Here is an 18107-nt window from a genome sequence, read left to right as displayed (position 1 = left end):
ACCTACAGAGTATCTCTGATACCATCAATTCTTTGCTCAAAAACTTCACTGTCTGTTCTCATTTAAAATGTTACACAGCAGTTCAGCCACTGCTTGGGACCCCCACAGCCCATGTGGGAGTGCCTGGGTCTAAGTGCCAACCCTATTTCCAATTCCAGCTTCCTGCTAATGTGTACTCTGGGAGGTAGCAGGTACTTGTCCCTGCCATCCACATTGGAGACTTGGATTGAGTTCTAGGCATCTGGCTTTTGGCCTGGCCCCGCCCCAGCTGCTGGAGCCATTTGGGGAGTGAACTGCTGGACAGAAACTCTCTCAGCTTTTCTAAAAAGCCTGTAAGAGTAGACTAGCATGACGTGCAGACAGTTAATGTCTAATGTCACAAGGAGATTTGAGGGCCTTATCTTCTCCGTGTACCCTGTGCTCCCTACAACATCTCTGCTTTAGCTCTGTTCCCTGAACACAAGTATCTGCTCCATCACAATGCTCAATACATGGTAAGCATGTACTATCATGTCTTCAGAGAATGAGTGATGGTCCAATGCCTGCCATTCAATCTCACCATTCTTTCAGGAAGAATTTACACATCATTTCCACAAAAACTTGCCAGTGGAATATGAGTATCACCCTTCCTTCCATCGCTTCCCTTCCACCACCACAGCACTGTAATTCTCCCTCTTTCAAAGCACCTAACCAACACACCCGACTTCGTGAGCATACTATTTTTACCCTGAGGATAGGGTTGGTTTTTCATCTTTCTTTCCCTTGTCGACAGCCTTGCATGTGGAGGTTGGCCACTTACTATGCATCAAATAATAAAGCTCAGCTTCATTCTCCCGAAACTCACTGTTGGCTTTAACACCAGCAGTTTTCAGATATGAGGGAATTTAAAAAACGACCACAAAGGACGCCAGTACTTTTGATATGAACACCAGAAACAATGTTTGGCGCACATTTAAAAAAATCATCATCGCTTTGATTGAGGTTAACCCAGGACCAGGGCACTGCAGTCCAGACCACAATTTCCTTCTCACTGCAGTTGAGACAGTGTTGTAAAAGCACACCAGGAAGCACCAGAATCCGAACCCTCTTTTTTTTCCTAATGCAGGTTTCTCATCCCTTACAGGAGGTACGAGTCCAGGGCAAAGATGGGTGACAACATGGGGAAGTGTGAGAAGGGACGAGAGACTAGTCCTACACCGAGCACTTCTAGACCTGACTTCTGAAGAACACCTACTGCACACGGCAACACAGCCATTGAAAGAAAATTTCTCCCTTAAATAAATACCTATGTGGCAATGTACGTGCTGGGGAAAAGCTCTCAAATTCTTTTTTTTTTTTTTGACAGGCAGAGTGGACAGTGAGAGAGAGAGAGAGAAAGGTCTTCCTTTTTTTTTTTGCCGTTGGTTCACCCTCCAATGGCTGCCGCGGCCGGCGCACTGTGGCCGGTGCACCGCGCTGATCCGATGGCAGGAGCCAGGTGTTTCTCCTGGTCTCCCATGGGGTGCAGGGCCCAAGCACTTGGGCCATCCTCCACTGCACTCCCAGGCCACAGCAGAGAGCTAGCCTGGAAGAGGGGCAACCGGGACAGAATCCGGCGCCCCAACCGGGACTAGAACCCCGTGTGCCGGCGCCGCAAGGCGGAGGATTAGCCTAGTGAGCCACGGTGCCGGCCTCTCAAATTGTTTCTTTTAGGACGGTTAGAAGTTCCCTGCCTCCCTGCCTCCCTGATACTATTCTATACACAAATACTGATTTTTTTTGTTGCTTAAAATCATGATGATCTCCTATAGCACTCAGCTGTGTCGTCAAACAAAACATCATTTTACAAAAGATTAGTTCTGGAAAACAAATGCTTATGTGACAGGAGGAAGAAAACAACAGATTCTTACCTGTGTTCCGCTGCTGGCAGAGAATAGCCCGGAATGGGATCTTTTGTCCCGTAGTATTTTTTAATCAGAGCAATTCCTGCTACTGTATCTGTTCCTTTGAAGTTAACCAAATGAGCAGATGCTCCTATGCCAGCAGTCTGGAAAATTAACCAGAAACAAAATTCCAAAAAAGAAAAATCCATATTGAAGGCAGACAGTGTAGTTCCCCAGGAAATTACTGTCTTTAACTCTTCTTAGATATTTAGCTATTACGAGAGACAATAATTCCTTATGACAAGATTCCACTTCTCCTAAATATTGAAGGATTCTTCAGGCCTACTTCGCAGTGCCCCACCCCCACTTCCCATCACTCTCTCTTCCCTTACCCTGCCTTGTGCTTCTCTGTGGCATTATTTGACATCTGATACTTTTATTATGTCTGTCTCTGTCTGTCCATCCATCCGCCATCCATCCATCCATCCATCTAATATATAAAGGACAGGGACTTTTGTTGAAGGCTATATCCCATGTACCTTGAACAGAGGCTGACACACAGTAGATACTGATTATGTATCTGTTGACTGAGTCCTTGGAATTTCAAAATGTGACATACTTACAACCAAGATCAATCCCAATATGTCCCAGATATTTTACACCGGTACTCAGTCAACCCACATTTTACTACATGAGGCTCATTTCCGTTCCTTACCTCTTGAGAAGAGACTCCTCTGTAGCCAAAATCATGTAACTTGTATTCCAGACCATCTAAGTTACCGGAAGTTTCTAGCAAATATTTGGCCAATATTTTCTTCTGCTCTCTAGAATTTGTAGCCACTGTGATTGGATACCAGGACTGAACAAGAATAGTCTGTAGTAACAAAATTAATCATAAGTATTAATACACAAAATCCTGTGTCCCTCCTGAGGAAGCCCCAGCTTTCTCCTGGGGGATGTCCTGGACTCAGGCTATTAGAAATACTAAGGAGACACTCAGCTGCGCCATGTGCCGACTGTGTGTATTCCAGACAGAAGACATAACTCAGCTCGCCAAGTCAGCAATCACGACGACAAGCAAACCAGGTCATCAACAGTAGTTTCTACCAAGAACTCCAGAGAAGCAAATAGTATTCTGTAAACCGTCTATGGTAAAGGGCCAAGTTTTAAAAGAATGTTCAACCTGTCATGGACTGACAGTCTTATAAAGTACCCTTGCACTGGGTGGTGAGGCAGTGTCCTGCTGATCCGTTTCTAAATGCCTGATTTCTGCACTTACTGTGGACATGCATCAACCAGCTTACAGACCAGCACTGCCTGTGGACTACACCTCAACAAGCGACTCCTGCGCTAGGTAACGCTGACTCGCTGACTACTGGTAGGTTTACGCTCAAGACACTTTAGCACCAGAGAACGCTCTTCACTGAGTTATGCTTCACTTAGCGTCTACCCAAGGTCACTGTCAACAGTTGTGTGAAACCTTCTTCATATGCTGCACAACTGCAAGGTCACTGTCTCTTCTGTAGCTCAGCGACTACTGTCACGGCTCCTAAATGAGGAAACGTGAAGAGCTGCTAGGCTCCTACTTTCTACTAAGAACAGTTCCTCATCTTCCCTCTTCGCCGCCGCCGCTGGGAAATTCCAAAAGCAGCCTGCTGCTCGCTCACAGCAACAGTATCAACCTCACGGCTGGGAACTCACTGCTCCGTTCTCTAGTCTGTGCACCAGACAGCACACTGGAAGCAGCTTCAAGTCTGCTTTAGAAAGCATTGCTGATTACAATTGAGCTGAACCTAGAAGATATTTTATTAATGTTACAAAGGTAATCAATAAATAATTAAAAATAAAGACTATTTAACCTCGGACTTGCTAATTTATATTTAAAAACAAAACAAAAAAACACAAAAACTTGTAGTATTAGACTCCTGTGATTGTAAATCCTCTCCCCAGGAGATGGAGTCCACTTCTGGAAGCCTTGGTTCTGGGCTGATCTTTTGATTTGCTTTTGATCAACAGAACACAGCACAAGTGACACTGCGTGACTTCCAAGCCCCAGTTTCAGAAGGTTCTGTAGCTTCTATGCTCATCCTCTTAGAAGCCGAGACTATGCTACTGTGAAGCAGCCCAGGTTGTGAAGCGAGGTCCAGTGGCAGGCAGTCCCCCCGTTGTGAGCTGCAGCCCAGACATGCAGACAGACTGGGCAGCCCTAGCTGGCCCCTCAGCTGCAGGCAGACAGATTCGTTCCAGCAAGACCAGTGGGGAACCATCCAGTCAACCACAGAATCACTGGAGGTAACAGCTGTTCTGAGCCACTAGGTTTTGGGGTAGTGTGTTACATAATAGAAACTGATGCAATTACTACATAAACCATAACCAATCACCTCCAACCTCTCCTGGATCTGCTTTAGCAATTCCTCTTTGGAGCCCTCTGCCCTTGATCCTCCTAACACCTGATCTCGAGCCTGTATGTGCCTCGTTCTTCACCCGCGCACTGGTTATCATTCTAAAGTAAGCTTTACTCCGGTTCCATCATTCCTGAAAGACCTTCGATGGTCATCTGTTGTCGAGAGGAGGAAATGCCAATACACACGGAATTCAAGGCCGTCTGGATCCTTCCCTGTTTACCATTTACAGGTGTATCTCCTACTAGTTTTACATGTGCACTGCGACCCCCAACCCCTCCCTGCACTATCTGCCATGAAGAACACTGTGCCATTCCCCGAGCCCGCCCCCCGCCGCTTATTCAAAGCTTACTTTTCATTTCATGGTTCCCTCGGAAGTCCCGCCTGTTCTGTTCTCATCTCAGCCTTCACTCTTAATGGCTTTGGTGGCTAGTTAAGAATGAAGAGCCACCTCTCTTAGAGGCCCTTCAATGAACATACCTTACTCTAATCTCCGTGGCTTGTATTTTTTTGGTACCTAGCTGATACTTAATCAAGATTCATGTGAATTTAATCCAATCAACTTGCATATTTTAATTCAGCTGATACTATCTGGGAGTATGGGAAAGACATAAAGACATGAAAACCCTAGATGAGCTATAAAGGCAGAAGACTGACCTTACCCCTCAAAAAAAGGCAGGGAAGGGGAGAAAGAATGATCAAACACAATGATTCTTCACATCACCACTTCCTTTCCACAATCCAACAAAACCAGCTTAAATTAACTTTAAAAAGTGTCACTACTGGTGCAAGGAAGGGGAAAAGGAAGTCAGCTCGGGTCAATCCAACATCTAACCACGTAGGCTGTGCTGGAAACTCTTCCAGAACAGTGTTTGCCCAACAATGCGGCTAGAACGTGAGCTGAAGAGACAGAGCAAAGGGAAGAGGCTGGGATTTGCCCTCAGGAGCGTCCACTGTAGTGTCACTGGGCAGGACGGGGAGCTCAGAGGGAGAACTGGGGAGGGAGAGGAGGGCCTGCAGCCACTCCGTCCTCCCGTCTGCTCGTCTCTCAGGCCTCGCGTCAGTGGATCAGTGTGACTGTCTCTAACATCATCTTTTCTTCCATTTTCTTAACAGCAGAACGGCTGGCCATTGGGTTTTGGTGGAGGAAAGGAGTAAATTTAGTCCAATGCACTTATTCCTCACCCCCTCGTAAGCCTGCGACACTTTCATAGAACTCCCGGCTGTTTTAAACCTGTTCTGAGATCTGATGAGAGAATGATGGTTTCTTCCAGCACCAGAACTTAAATTAATAAAGCAATTTCCTGTGCTTCCAGCGAATAATAATCAATGAATAGTTATTTGTAACTCTGAACAAACTCCGCGGAAGGGAATCAGAAGGAAGACTACTCAGTGCTATTATTACAGATGTTTTAAGTCACAGACTAACAGAAGAACATCTTTCAGTTTGTAAGTAATCAGTCTGTTGAGTCTGATTTCCAACACAGGGAATGATCTGGGCTGGGAACTGACAAGGGTAGGATGAGTCTACCCTACCCCCACAAAGGCAGCAAAGTGAATATGAAGTCTATTTTAGACTGGCCTTCAGAGTACACACATTTGTTACAAACTCACAGGCTCAATCAGAAACTCTTAATAAGAGATATATCAGATTGTACATTCTTGCACTTTAGATAAAAATATCTACATAGGACTGAAATAACCTAAAAAAAAAAAAATATATATATATATGTATTAGTAAAAAGAACACAATTTCTGTTTCAGGTTATAAGCAACCAAAAGTAAGGGTTTATATACTTTTAAATCTGTCTCTCTCTCTCACTGTCCACTCTGCCTGTCAAAAAATAAAAAAATAATAAAAAAATAAAAAATTATTTAAAAAAACAACATTTAGGAGTGCTGTATTGGATTCATGTGGTGTATTTCTCTTTTGTCACACATGCATTTATGTTTTTTTGTTAAAAAACTACTGTTCTAAGATATCTGTTGTAAATTTTTTTACTTGTAGTTTCCTGGTGAAATATACCAAAAATAATAATAGATATAAAAAGCCAAAAATTTGGTGAGGGCAGCGTGTTTTCATTTTCAGAAGAGGATAAACAACATGAAAGAAAGTAGAAGGTAGTTGCTACTCTTCTTCCATAAATATACACTTTGAGAAAGGTCAATTAGATATAAGAGAGATCTACAGTCAGAAAACTAAAAAGACAAAAACTGAAACAAGTGTTGCCACAGATGATGAATGCTCTAATAGATACTCATCTATTTGAGAGCTCTGGGTATTATTTAAGGTAAAAAGCCAGCTGATGTGAACAACTGACTCTGGACAAACTGAAAACCCCTCAGGAGTGGCAACCCGGCACAACAGTTAAATGGCACGTAGGATGCCCGCATCCTTTATCACAGTGCCGGAGTTCAACTCCCAGCTCTACTCCTGATTCCAGCTTCCTGCTAATGCACACAGCATTAGAAGCAGGTGATGACTCAAGTTCATGAGTCCTTGTCACCCACATGGGGGACCAGGATGGAGTTCCTGGCTCCTGGCTTCAGCCTGGCCCATTCCTGGCTATTGGTGGCATTTGGGGAATGAATCAGCACATGGTAAATCTTTTTATCTCTGTCTGCCTTTCAAATAAGATGAAAATAAATAACAAATTAAAAAAAAATTTAGGGGCCAGTGCCGTGGCTCACTTGGTTAATCCTCTGCCTGCGGTACCAGCATCCCATATGGGTGCTGGGTTCTAGTCCTGGTTGCTCTTCTTCCAATCCAGCTGTCTGCTGTGGCCTGGGAGGGCAGTAGAGGATGGCCCAAGTGCTTGGGCCCTGCACCCGCATGGGAGACCAGGAAGAAGCACCTGGCTCCTGGCTTTGGATCGGCGCAGCACCAGCCGTGGTAGCCATCTGGGGAGTGAACCAACAGAAGGAAGACCTTTCTCTGCCTCTCTCTCTCAATGTCTATAACTCTACCTGTCAAATAAAAAAAAAAAAAAATTTAAACACACCTCAGTAAGGTGTTATTTCTTTTTCTTCTTTTTTTTAAAGATTTATTTTTATTTGAAAGTCAGAGTTACACAGAAAGGAGAGGCAGAGAAAGAGAGAGAGGTCTTCCATCCGATGGTTTACTCCCCAGTTGGCCCAACGGCCGGTACTGCGCCAATCCAAAGCCAGGAGCCAGGAGCTTCGTCTGGGTCTCCCACACAGGTGCAGAGGCCCAAGGACTTGGGCCATCTTCTACTGCTTTCCCAGGCCAAAGCAGAGAGCTGGATCAGAAGTGGAGCAGCTGGGTCTCAACCAGTGCCCATATAGGATGCAGGCGCCTCAGGCCAGGACATTAACCCACTGTGCCACAGTGCTGGCCCCAAGGTGGTTATTTCTTCAGTCATTTTCTAGGGTATTTACTCTTTATACATAAAATCTAAAACTGTTGAACAGCCAAGCGAATTATCATTATAAAAACTGACCAGGAAAACACATTCCTAATTAGGTATGCATGCAAGGAAAACAAAGACACAAATGCTGCAACATAGGCTGAGGAATTTAAAGGAAATGAATAGTGACCTTGTCTGTACTGAGATGAGAAAAGGAAAATATCAGGTGGCATCGCCGGGAAGAGAACTAATTTGAGAATGAATGAAGTGCTCACTGAGGTTGGAAAGGAGTTCCTCTGGTCTAAGTGGGACAGAACAGCCAGGACATGCCTGTGGTCACTGAACATGCATCTGTGCCGTCTTCTCATCTTGCGCTAAGGTACGGCACAACCAGAACAGCAGCAGACGAGATGGACGCTAACTGAGCTGTGACAGCAGTAACTCTCAATCATTTTATTTGGACAGAAAGCTCAGAGCATTAGCTGTCACTCGAAGGAAACTTAAAGGTTACTTATTTCAGCTGTCATTTTGCAGATGAGGAAACTAGGGCCTGGAGAAGTGTAGTGATTGTAGAACATTACAGAGCTTTATTTGCAGCAAATTCTAACCTAGAATCTCAGTTCACAGATCTTTAAGTCTTCAAGTAATGCTAATTTAAAAAAAAAAAAAAAAAAAAAAACAGCAAAACCGCAGCAATTCACCTCAATCCAGTTTGTGAGCCAGTAGCACTCGGGGTCTGTGTTCTCCACTGTGAAGAGGACGTTTCCTCTGGGAACCACGGAGCCCTCAGGAACAGCCTTGACTTCTATTGGAAGATGCCCGTCGTATTTCTGGTAGGAGACAAGGAAGGCAGTCATTCCACAGATGCTACTCAGCTGCCTCTCTTGTTAAGGTTCTTTACATTTCACAGAGGCTAAATTTACCATCAGAAATCACAAATGTCGGTATTATTACATCGCTAAAAATCTCATCAAAATATCTTTACTCTCCTAAATTAAAAATAAAGTTATTAACAATTCAGGCACTGACATTAATTTTCAAATTTAATGCTGTCAACTGCTTCTGCAAAGAACATCAATATCTAGGAGTGGATGGGGCCAGTGTGGTGGCACAGCAGGTGAAGCCAGAGCCTGCGATCCGGCATTCTACACAGGCCCCAGTTTGAGAACTGTTTGCTCCACTTCTTATCCAGCTCCTGACTAATGTGCCTGGGAAAGCAGCAGAAGATGGCCTAAGTATGGGAGACTCACGTGGGAGACCTGGATGACGCTCCTGGCTCTGGCACGGCCCATCCCTAGCCATTGTGGCCATCGTGGGGGAAGTGAACCAGCTTTCTCTCTCTCTCCAACTCTTCCAAATAAATTTTTTTTAAAGGAAGGGTAGATAATTCCAAAGTGATCAAAACTAAAATGATGTGTTTCTCTGCTGTTTTAGATAAACAATGAGTTTATTCCAACAAATTCTACAATTGGTCCAAGAACACTACCTTTTCACTAAATAGGTCCAAAGCAGAAAAGAGCTGAATGATAGTCTAATCTTCTGTTAAAATTCTCTTGTAAGAAACTCTAAACTAGAAACAGATCTGGGGCCGGCACTGTAGTGCAGCGGGTAAAGGCGCTGCCTGTGATTCTGGCATCCCATATGGGTGCTGGTTCAAGTTGCGGTAGCTCCACTGCTACTCTAGCTCCCTGATAATGCACCTGGGAAGGCAGCAGCAGATGGACCAAGTGTTTGGGACCTGTTATCCACGTGAGAGACCAGAATGAAGTTCCTGGCTCCTGGCTTTGGCCTGGCCCAGTCCAGGATGTTGCAGCCATTTGGGGAGTGGCCCAGCAGATGGAAGATCTCTGTCTCTCCCTCTCTCTAAAAATTTGCCTTTCAAATAAACAAACAAATCTTAAAAAATAAAATAAATCAAAGCATGAGAGCATTTTTTTACCTCCAGAATGTAGTTCCATCCCTTTTCATTAAAGACATCATCTTGGAAATGTTCTCTGTAGACCTCTTTGGCTTCCTGGATTTTCTCTTTGGTCACTACTTTGCCTACAAGGACATACACGTCCTGTTTACAATTTCTAAAGACGTTCTGTGAGTTCCCAAATTGTCACAGAATTAACATCTTTAGCTATTTCATATTTCATCCATTCTATGGATTGAAAAAATAGTAACTGAGAGGTTAAATGACTTACCCAGTGCCAACAGCAGTCAGAAATGGAATTTCTACTTCCAACAACTCACTCTAAGCATAAATGTTAATTTGTTATAAAAGCAGATATGCGATAGGAAAAATTACTATTTGCATAGTCCTTTAAAAAAATCACAATAAGCTCACTTTCAAAAGGTATCTCTTCTATCCTTTTAATTTAGATACTCTTCAAATTTGAGATGATTCAGAAGCACCCTACATTTTCCAGGTGAGCCTCTCATTCCTAAAGACTGTGGTGTCTTCAGGGCTAGCAAGCCAGTAATTTTCAGAATCACTAAATGTTTGCCTGCAATACACTTTTAGTTAACTTTGTTCATCTGTGAAATAACATGTTATCTGAGGACAACAACTGCAGAGTACCTACTTATAGGATATTGTGAGAACTAATTAACTGAAGACATCTGAACTACTCAGATAATACTGGCGTAGAATAGGCAACACATTTTAGTTATAAATCAAAATAAATGGTATTTTACAAAGCTATCAAGCTATAAAACTCATTTCAAGTGTGCCATCAGTCTTTGATCACTTCATACAAATAATAAACTTATTTAAAATATCTGGGGTAATCTTGCCAAAAGTGCTTTTGGCCTCTAACTAGGTTTTGTAATAACATAATATATCTGAACTGCCAGATCTTAAAGTAGCCAAGATTATGGAAAGAGTCATCATTTACACAGAATTCAACTGATCTGTATTCAATTCTGCAGTTTAAGTTGCAAAAGGTTGGAGATGTTTCAGGAAACCTTTTTCATACTTAGAACACCAAGCATACACACTAAATTATGATTCAATGCATTTGACTTAACAGCTCTTCAAAAATCCAAAAGAAAGAATTCCTAAAGTAACAAAATAAATGTCAAAATCAGACTATTTGGAAAGTTACTTCAAATAACAGAATATAACAATATAGGAGAAACTGATGGAGTCATATAAAAGCAGTGTTGTAAATGTACTAGGAAAAGTAATACCTTTTAAGTACTTATTAAGAATGTACTGCAACCCATAAAATACTGTTTCCTCGTATTTCACCTTCCTTACTTTGGAGTTTTCTGTCTTCTTTTCACGGCATTCAAAGTAGGAATAAACTTTGCTTGTGTTGGGTGGGTATTGTTTATAGTGAGTAACCTATATAAAGAAAAACACCTCAATTAGAAGACACCAGAAAAGCAGAATACACATCACAAGCGAAAACGTCTTGACATTATTTTGAAACTAGAGAAATGATACCTCTTACTTGCTATTGGTCAGCTTATTTTCCTAGTTCATATAAACTGAAAAGTAAATGTCTTACTTATTGACATATTTTTCACAGTTTAGTCAAAACCACATCAGAGTATTAACTTTCAAAAACAAAGAGAAGGAACTTAAGTGCAGGGCCCTGGCCTGACAAGTATGGTACTGGGTAATATTTCTCGGTCCAGAAGAGCAGCAGCTGCCTGTAGGCACACGTGACATAAAAGAATAGACTCGAAGTCAGCGCAATTTGGTACAGACTGATTATCCTTTATCCAAACTACCTGGGACCAGACATGCTTTGGATTTCAGATTTTCTTTTTTGCATGCTGAATGTTTGCAGACACATATTGAAATATCTTACAGACAGGAACCAATAAAATCACAAATTCACTGATGTTTCATATACACTATTATATACATAGTCCAACAGTAACTACACTCTTATATACATAGTCTGACGGTAACTTCTTTGGATACTTTTAGTGCACCTGATTTTGACTGAGACACATCACATGCAATCAGGTATGGAATTTTCCATTTGTGGCAGCATGTCAGTGCCCCCAAAGTTTCAGATTTTGGAGTGCCTCAGATTTGGACGTTCAGATCAGGGATGTCCAGCCTGTACTACTACTATCTAAGTGTGATATGTTTACCAAATTAACAATGACTTCTCATGATGGCTTCTTTAAATAATGAGGTACTGAAATGATCCCTTCTAGCCTCCATAGTGACATTGTAAAAGCAGCAAAGAAAAAAAATTTTTTTTGCAATCTTTGTTTCTAAATTCCTTCCTAATTGGAACATAAATTCCCACACATTATAACATCAAATCCTTACAATTTAAAAATGTGAAGAGGTCTTAGCGTACCTTTTCTGTGAAGCTGGTTACTATATTAGGGATACTGTTAAAAATTTATCTGCTTTTAATAAAAATAAAAGTGAAAATCACATGTTCATTATAATTTGAATTTTATTCCAATGTATTAAGCATATTAAAACATTTTACCTATTAAAAATAACCAGAAGAATATATATATATATATATATATATATTTGCCTGATTGAAAGAGAAGAAAGAAAAACACCCTAAAATGTAAGGTACAGGCCGAATCATGGCAATGATGGCAGAAATCTTTGCAGTCTAGTCTCCCAGGAGACCACTGAGAACATAAACCAATGTTCCTGTCTAGCACTGATCTCAAGTAGAGGCAAGCCAACATTTTCTATTTGGTTGTACAATCACAACATCTGGCTCCATCCTCAAGAATCTCTGTAGTTTAGCACAAAAATTCTTACATATACGTGGGGTCTTCACAAAGGCCACAGAAAACGTGCATTGTTTTAATTCCGCAGACCACTGAACTTTTCTTGCAGTATTCCTGCATTCCCACTGACACTTCAGGAGGTTCTGCTTCCTCTCCAATGGAAGCATATTTGCAAGCTCTAGAGAAACAGCCCTTCCAGGGCGCACAGGCAATCCTGGAGGGACAGCTCTCTAGTAATATGGACTCCAAGAGCTTAACTCAGGCAGGAGACCTGGAGCTCTCTGTTTTATTTAAATCAATCATATTTAATGTTTCTCTATCGTTTGTAGTTCGACCTTCTTTAAAGTTCAGACACTTAACAGTGCAGATTATATAAATTTATTTATGCATCAGATTTAAAAGTATTAAAAGGCAAACTAATTGTGAGCCTTTACTAAGAGGACCAAGCAGTCAAAAGCTAAAGAGAAATGTCTTTAAACTACTTTAACTCCATCACACAAATACAGTTCCTGTTCTGGGCAATAATTCCCCATGGTTATAATTTTAAAGGTTTATTTGGGGTTTGTGTTATAAACTACAGTACTCTCAAACCCACCTTTGCCTAAGTGTTCAGAATGCCTCCTCTGTCATTAAGTATCACTTAAAACACACTTGGCAGGCTGTTCAATGAGAAATGAGGTAGGAGTCGAAACTCCTCTTGGAGAAATTGAAGCGAATGTTTTAGATCGCAAAGTATCTGAGTTATCTAGGCAAATTCACAGGTAATTACTCACGAAACATAATTTACTACATACTCTTTACTAACAGCCAACACGTTTACAGAGAATACAGAGTGTGTTTAGATTTATTTATATGGGCACATACATTGTTTTTGTTTTTGTTTTTTACAGGCAGAGTGGACAGTGAGAGACAGAGAGACAGAGAGAAAGGTCTTCCTTTGCCGTTGGTTCACCCTCCAAAGGCCGCCGCCGCCGCCGGCCGCAGCGCACCAGCCGGCGCACCGCGCTGATCCGAAGGCAGGAGCCAGGTACTTATCCTGGTCTCCCATGGGGTGCAGGGCCCATGCACTTGGGCCATTCTCCACTGCACTCCCGGGCCACAGCAGAGAGCTGAACTGGAAGAGGGGCAATCGGGACAGAATCCGGCGCCCCGACCGGGACTAGAACCTGGTGTGCCGGCGCCGCTAGGTGGAGGATTAGCCTAGTGAGCCGCGGCGCCGGCTACATACATTGTTTTAATGGGAAACTTTAGTCAATATTATCCTACCAACACAGCCAACACATGATCAAAAATGACTCTAGTTTTGCTAGTATATATCCTTTTTATTTTCCTTTTTGCTACAATTGTCACTCTGATCCTTCACCAGAAAACCAGCTAGGATGTAAATTCAACTCAACTGTTCTAGAAACAGTCCATTCATTCACAAACATCAACAGTATCTACTGTCTAGAAGCTGAAGATAGACTGACGTGGTCCCACTCTCAGGGGGCTAATGGGAGCTGAAGCGGGATGAGGAAAGCGGCACACAAGCAACTCCTTTCAGGTCAAGATGGAGGCCACGAATGATGAAGGGGGAATGGATGGCTAGCGGGGCCTGGAGACTTCTCTGAGGAGGAGACAGGAAAGGAAATGCTTTGGCATAGGGATCAAACAGGAGGAAGAGTGTGTGGCTGGGGCCTGGAGTATGGAGTAAGGGGGTGGAGGAGGGAGGCGGGTGGTGCGGGCAGAGGCTGGCAAAGGGAAGGTCATGTCAGGCTTACGGGAAGCTATCTGTAAACTGTGGTGAATATGAGCCGATTCGACTGGAGGACCAGCCGGGCAATGGGCGGATTACACGATGACCAGAGAGGAAGCAGGAGCTAAGAGGCTACTTCTGAGATGATGCTGGATGACAGAATTGGCCTGGGACTGGGGGAGGCAGAGGAGAGCTGGGCTGACTGAGTGGATGGGGAGGAATTAAGCACTCTAATGATTTTTGGCTTGAGCCTGGCTTTATAACAGTGCAAATTCTTAGGGAAGGCTGTGCAAGGAATAGGAAGGGAAATCAAGAGCCCAGTATTAAGCATTTAGTATATACTGAAAAAGAGTCTCATGGTATTCAAAAACAAAGTGTCTACCAAAGGGAAGCTCCGAAATCCTGTTAGCTTCTTATTGCTGCTTTGACTTCTGTCAAGAGAAAGTGATTCTACAATAAACACAAAATTATTCACTAGATGTGGACAAAACAGAAAATACTTGATAATATCCACAGCAAGCCTTACCACTAAAAGTGCTTCCCAAACTGCCACAGCCCTCCTGCAGCTAACGGAGCAGCAACTGTACAGAAACACATGTGGGCTGGCCTTGTGGCACAGCAGGTTAAGCCCTGCTTGCACTCCACACTGTAGCGCTTGTTTGAGTCCCAGCTTCCTGCTAATGCGCCTGGGAAGGCAGTGGGTGATGAAAGCACTCAGGTCCCTGCCACCCACCTTGGGGACCAGGATTGAGTTCTGGGCTCCTTGTTTTGGCCCGGTCCAGCCCCAAGCTGTTCAGATATTTGGGGAGTGAACCAGCAGATGGAAGCTCTTTTTGATTCTCTCTGCCTTTACAATCAATCAATCAATCTTCTTTTTCTTTTTTTGAAAGGCACACAGGAAAACGTAGCTTTTCATAATAGAACTTAATTTCACAATTGCATGATTGGCTTGCCTCATGAAAAGATAAGCATCCAAAAATTGTCTGATACTAGGTAATAATAACTGGCCACGTTTTAATGCCTAGAACAAAATGGTTCTAATCCTACGTTTTTAAAAAAGAGAAAGTTTCTCCATTATGGGATGTTGGTCAAGCAACTGCACCACAAAGCTTCAAGCTTTACAGCCTTGTTCTAGGGCTCAGACTGCTTTAGAGGAGTGGAGCCTTTCTGGGAGAGCAGTCCAGTTGTGCCTGGATGCCTCTCTCCGTGCCCCATAAAGCAGACCTGATGTCTTCCCTAGATCGTTCCTCCCACAGTGGGATCACACGACCAAAGCAAGTACCACGGTCCTACTTCTTCAGCTGTACTTTTCTCTTCAGCTGCGAAGAAATCAGAAGCCAACATTCGCAAGACCTGTATTTGAGAGCTCTGTGGTGACATATCCAAGGTCACAGAATAAGTTAAATATCTATATAATAATAATAATAATATCTAAGGGCAATCAGCAGAGGATACACTCAGCCCTACACTAGCTACGTCTTTCCTGCCCCTTCAAAGCTAGGGTACTAGAAACGCAAAAATCTGAACTGGTTCATTCTTCTTTTCAGTATTATTTTAGAAGTCCAAATCTCTGGGAATCCATCTGTTGCTCCAGAAAACAATTCACGGCTATTTGGCTTTGAAGCGACAATCATTTCACAAATATGGCTTTAAGGATTTCTGGATTATACTACCCTGGGAAAGGAGAAATTGCAAAACCATTTACCTATATTTATTACACGGCCTCGTCCCTTAAACCTCCTGGCACTGAGTTTCAAACAACTTGTATCTCTTTGCCACACCTTCAAACTGAATTTCATCAACTCAACAAAAGGACACTGGCTCCGGGTATTTTTCTTTCGCAATGCTTATACAATTATTACTAACCTAAATTAAAGTCTCCATGAAGTACATTCACAGTTTATACACGTGATTTTATTTCTGTTGTCCAAGATTTTCCTGTAATTTATAATGTAAAACTTACTGGAGAAGTTGAAATGCCCGTGCCATGTCTTATATTGGCGCACGCCTTATAAGCACGCAGAGGTAAGGTCCAGGTACAAGCAGCAGAGCCCCCGGCTCACAGGCCCAGCCACCGCGGCAGCCACTGGGCCAACAATGAAGAGTCCCTCCAGGAGCAGCCGAAGAGACAGCTACAAACAAGGGGAACAGCAAAGAGGAAGACAGAGGCACGCACACGTGCCAGGCAGAACTAATCGCCTATGGGACAACTCTCATCTAGCTCCACATCTTTTCCTCAAAAAGCCCAAACTTCTAAGATTTGCTATCTGATGTTGAGAGGAAGTAAAATCTTCTTTAAAATGCTGCCTTGAATATGAATGCCATTATTATACATTAACATACTCTGGGTCTTTTGATATGCTACCCAGTGCTCTCACATACAGGTCTTAGCAATACTGGCTTCTGATTTATTTCTTTGCAGTTAAAAAGCAAAGTATAGCTGAAAGAGCAGGATGGTAGTACTTGCCCTGGTCATGCGAGCCCATATACAAATTACATAGCTCTCTGAAACTTCTCTAACATCAACCTTCCTCCACCCCGGACGGGGGGCACTGCTCATCTTCATCTTCCTGCACAACACCCAACAGGTCTCCAAGAGTTATGAAATGAGTGGTTGAAAATGAGCTGCCTTCTGGATTTCCAGCTTACAAATGGCTGTTGGAGAAGTGACTCACTGTACAACCCGACGGCACATTTCATTAACTAATGTATGACTTCCTTTTTTAATTTGAGAGGCACACACAGAAAAAGAGCTCCCATCCACTGGTTTACTCCCAGAGGAGCTTGGCGCCTGGAACCCAATACTCGAGCCATCATCACTGCCTCAGAAAGGGTCTACATTAGCAGAAGGCCAGGATGCGGCTGTTCCACCTGGAGTCTCAACTTCCAGACCCAGGGCTCATGCCTGTGATGCGGCTTACACTATACTGCTTAGGGATCACTTTCGTGTACTGTCCATGACTTTTCTAACTGACGACAACTTCCATTAATCTCTGAAAGGTAAAATGTTCAGGGGCCGGCACTGTGGCATAGTAGGCTAAACCTCCTCCTGCGGCACCAGCATCCCGTATGGACACCGGTTTGAGTCCCGGCTGCTCTTCTTCCAATCCAGCTCTCTGCTTATGACCTGGGAAAGCAGAAGAAGATGGCCTAACTGCTTGGGCCCCTGCACCCTCGTGGGAGACCGGAAGAAGCTCCTGGCTTTAGATTGGCCCAGCTCCAGCCCTTGTGGCCATTTAGGGAGTGACCCAGTGGATGGAAGACAATTCTGTCTTTCCCTCTCTGTAACTCTACCTCTCAAATTCTCAAATAAATAATAATAATAATAATAAAAAACTAAAAAAAGGTAAAATGTTCATAAATGTTAAAACCATTCCCTGCTCTGGTTTGTAACAAACTATCTTAAGGGGAAAGGAACTCAAAGAGGATCTTTAATGGTCCAGTTATTTGGAAACTGATCAATGGCTATCCAAGAAGTGAGTGAAGAAACCCCCTGGTTCCCTTTACAAAAGCATTCCAAATCCCATTCATGCACTGCAATGGCTAACACCAGCCCAAGGGCACCTTTCTCTATTTCATACAGCACAACAAAAATACAAACTAGAGCTACTCTGAAAATTTAAAAGGTTAACACTTGAGATAAAGTGTCTTTATTTGTAAATGGCCCTGGATGAACATGGAAGAGTGAACCCCACCTGCCTGTGCTCCTGGCTCCTCATTATGTACAGGTTATAGAAATGACTGTACATATTTCACCTGCTCCCCCTGTGGTAAGTGGTCTGGGCCCACTTGAGAGCGTGCAGATAAACCTAAAGTTCCCACACACTGTGATGTGCTTGGCCAGCACTCCATCTACTAGCAAAAGGAGTGCTCAGGCACTCAATTACTCTTCCTTCAGTTTTGGAAAGAAGTCAACACTATTTTGCTGTCTAAACCAACACTTCTAAAGCTACAAGCTCCCCAGCTCAACTAGTCAATAGTGCTCCCCAGCTCAACTAGTCAATAGTTTGTACACACTGACATGGATGTA

At 43.0% G+C, this 18107-nt stretch overlaps 1 protein-coding gene and 1 long non-coding RNA gene across 3 annotated transcripts in view; one reads left to right on the top strand and one right to left on the bottom strand.

Annotated features, from left to right (window-relative positions):
* Positions 1-8319, top strand: part of LOC138849036 (uncharacterized) — an 82198-nt gene extending 73879 nt beyond the window's left edge. The window contains exons 5-6 of the long non-coding RNA XR_011387370.1: positions 1124-7076; positions 7534-8319. This is a non-coding gene — a long non-coding RNA (uncharacterized lncRNA). The remainder of the gene's footprint in view (positions 1-1123; positions 7077-7533) is intronic.
* Positions 1-18107, bottom strand: part of NAMPT (nicotinamide phosphoribosyltransferase) — a 37182-nt gene that overhangs the window by 16337 nt on the left and 2738 nt on the right. For both annotated transcript variants that reach the window (XM_002712033.5, XM_070071153.1), the window contains exons 2-6: positions 10810-10966; positions 9572-9675; positions 8334-8462; positions 2578-2736; positions 1890-2026 (exon numbers count right to left, since the gene is read on the bottom strand). In XM_002712033.5, coding sequence (XP_002712079.1) covers positions 1890-2026; positions 2578-2736; positions 8334-8462; positions 9572-9675; positions 10810-10966 — 686 coding nt within the window. The remainder of the gene's footprint in view (positions 1-1889; positions 2027-2577; positions 2737-8333; positions 8463-9571; positions 9676-10809; positions 10967-18107) is intronic.

Source organism: Oryctolagus cuniculus, chromosome 3 (genome assembly GCF_964237555.1).
Source record: "Oryctolagus cuniculus chromosome 3, mOryCun1.1, whole genome shotgun sequence".
NCBI lineage: Eukaryota > Metazoa > Chordata > Mammalia > Lagomorpha > Leporidae > Oryctolagus > Oryctolagus cuniculus.
This window is presented reverse-complemented; position numbering and strand designations above follow the sequence as displayed.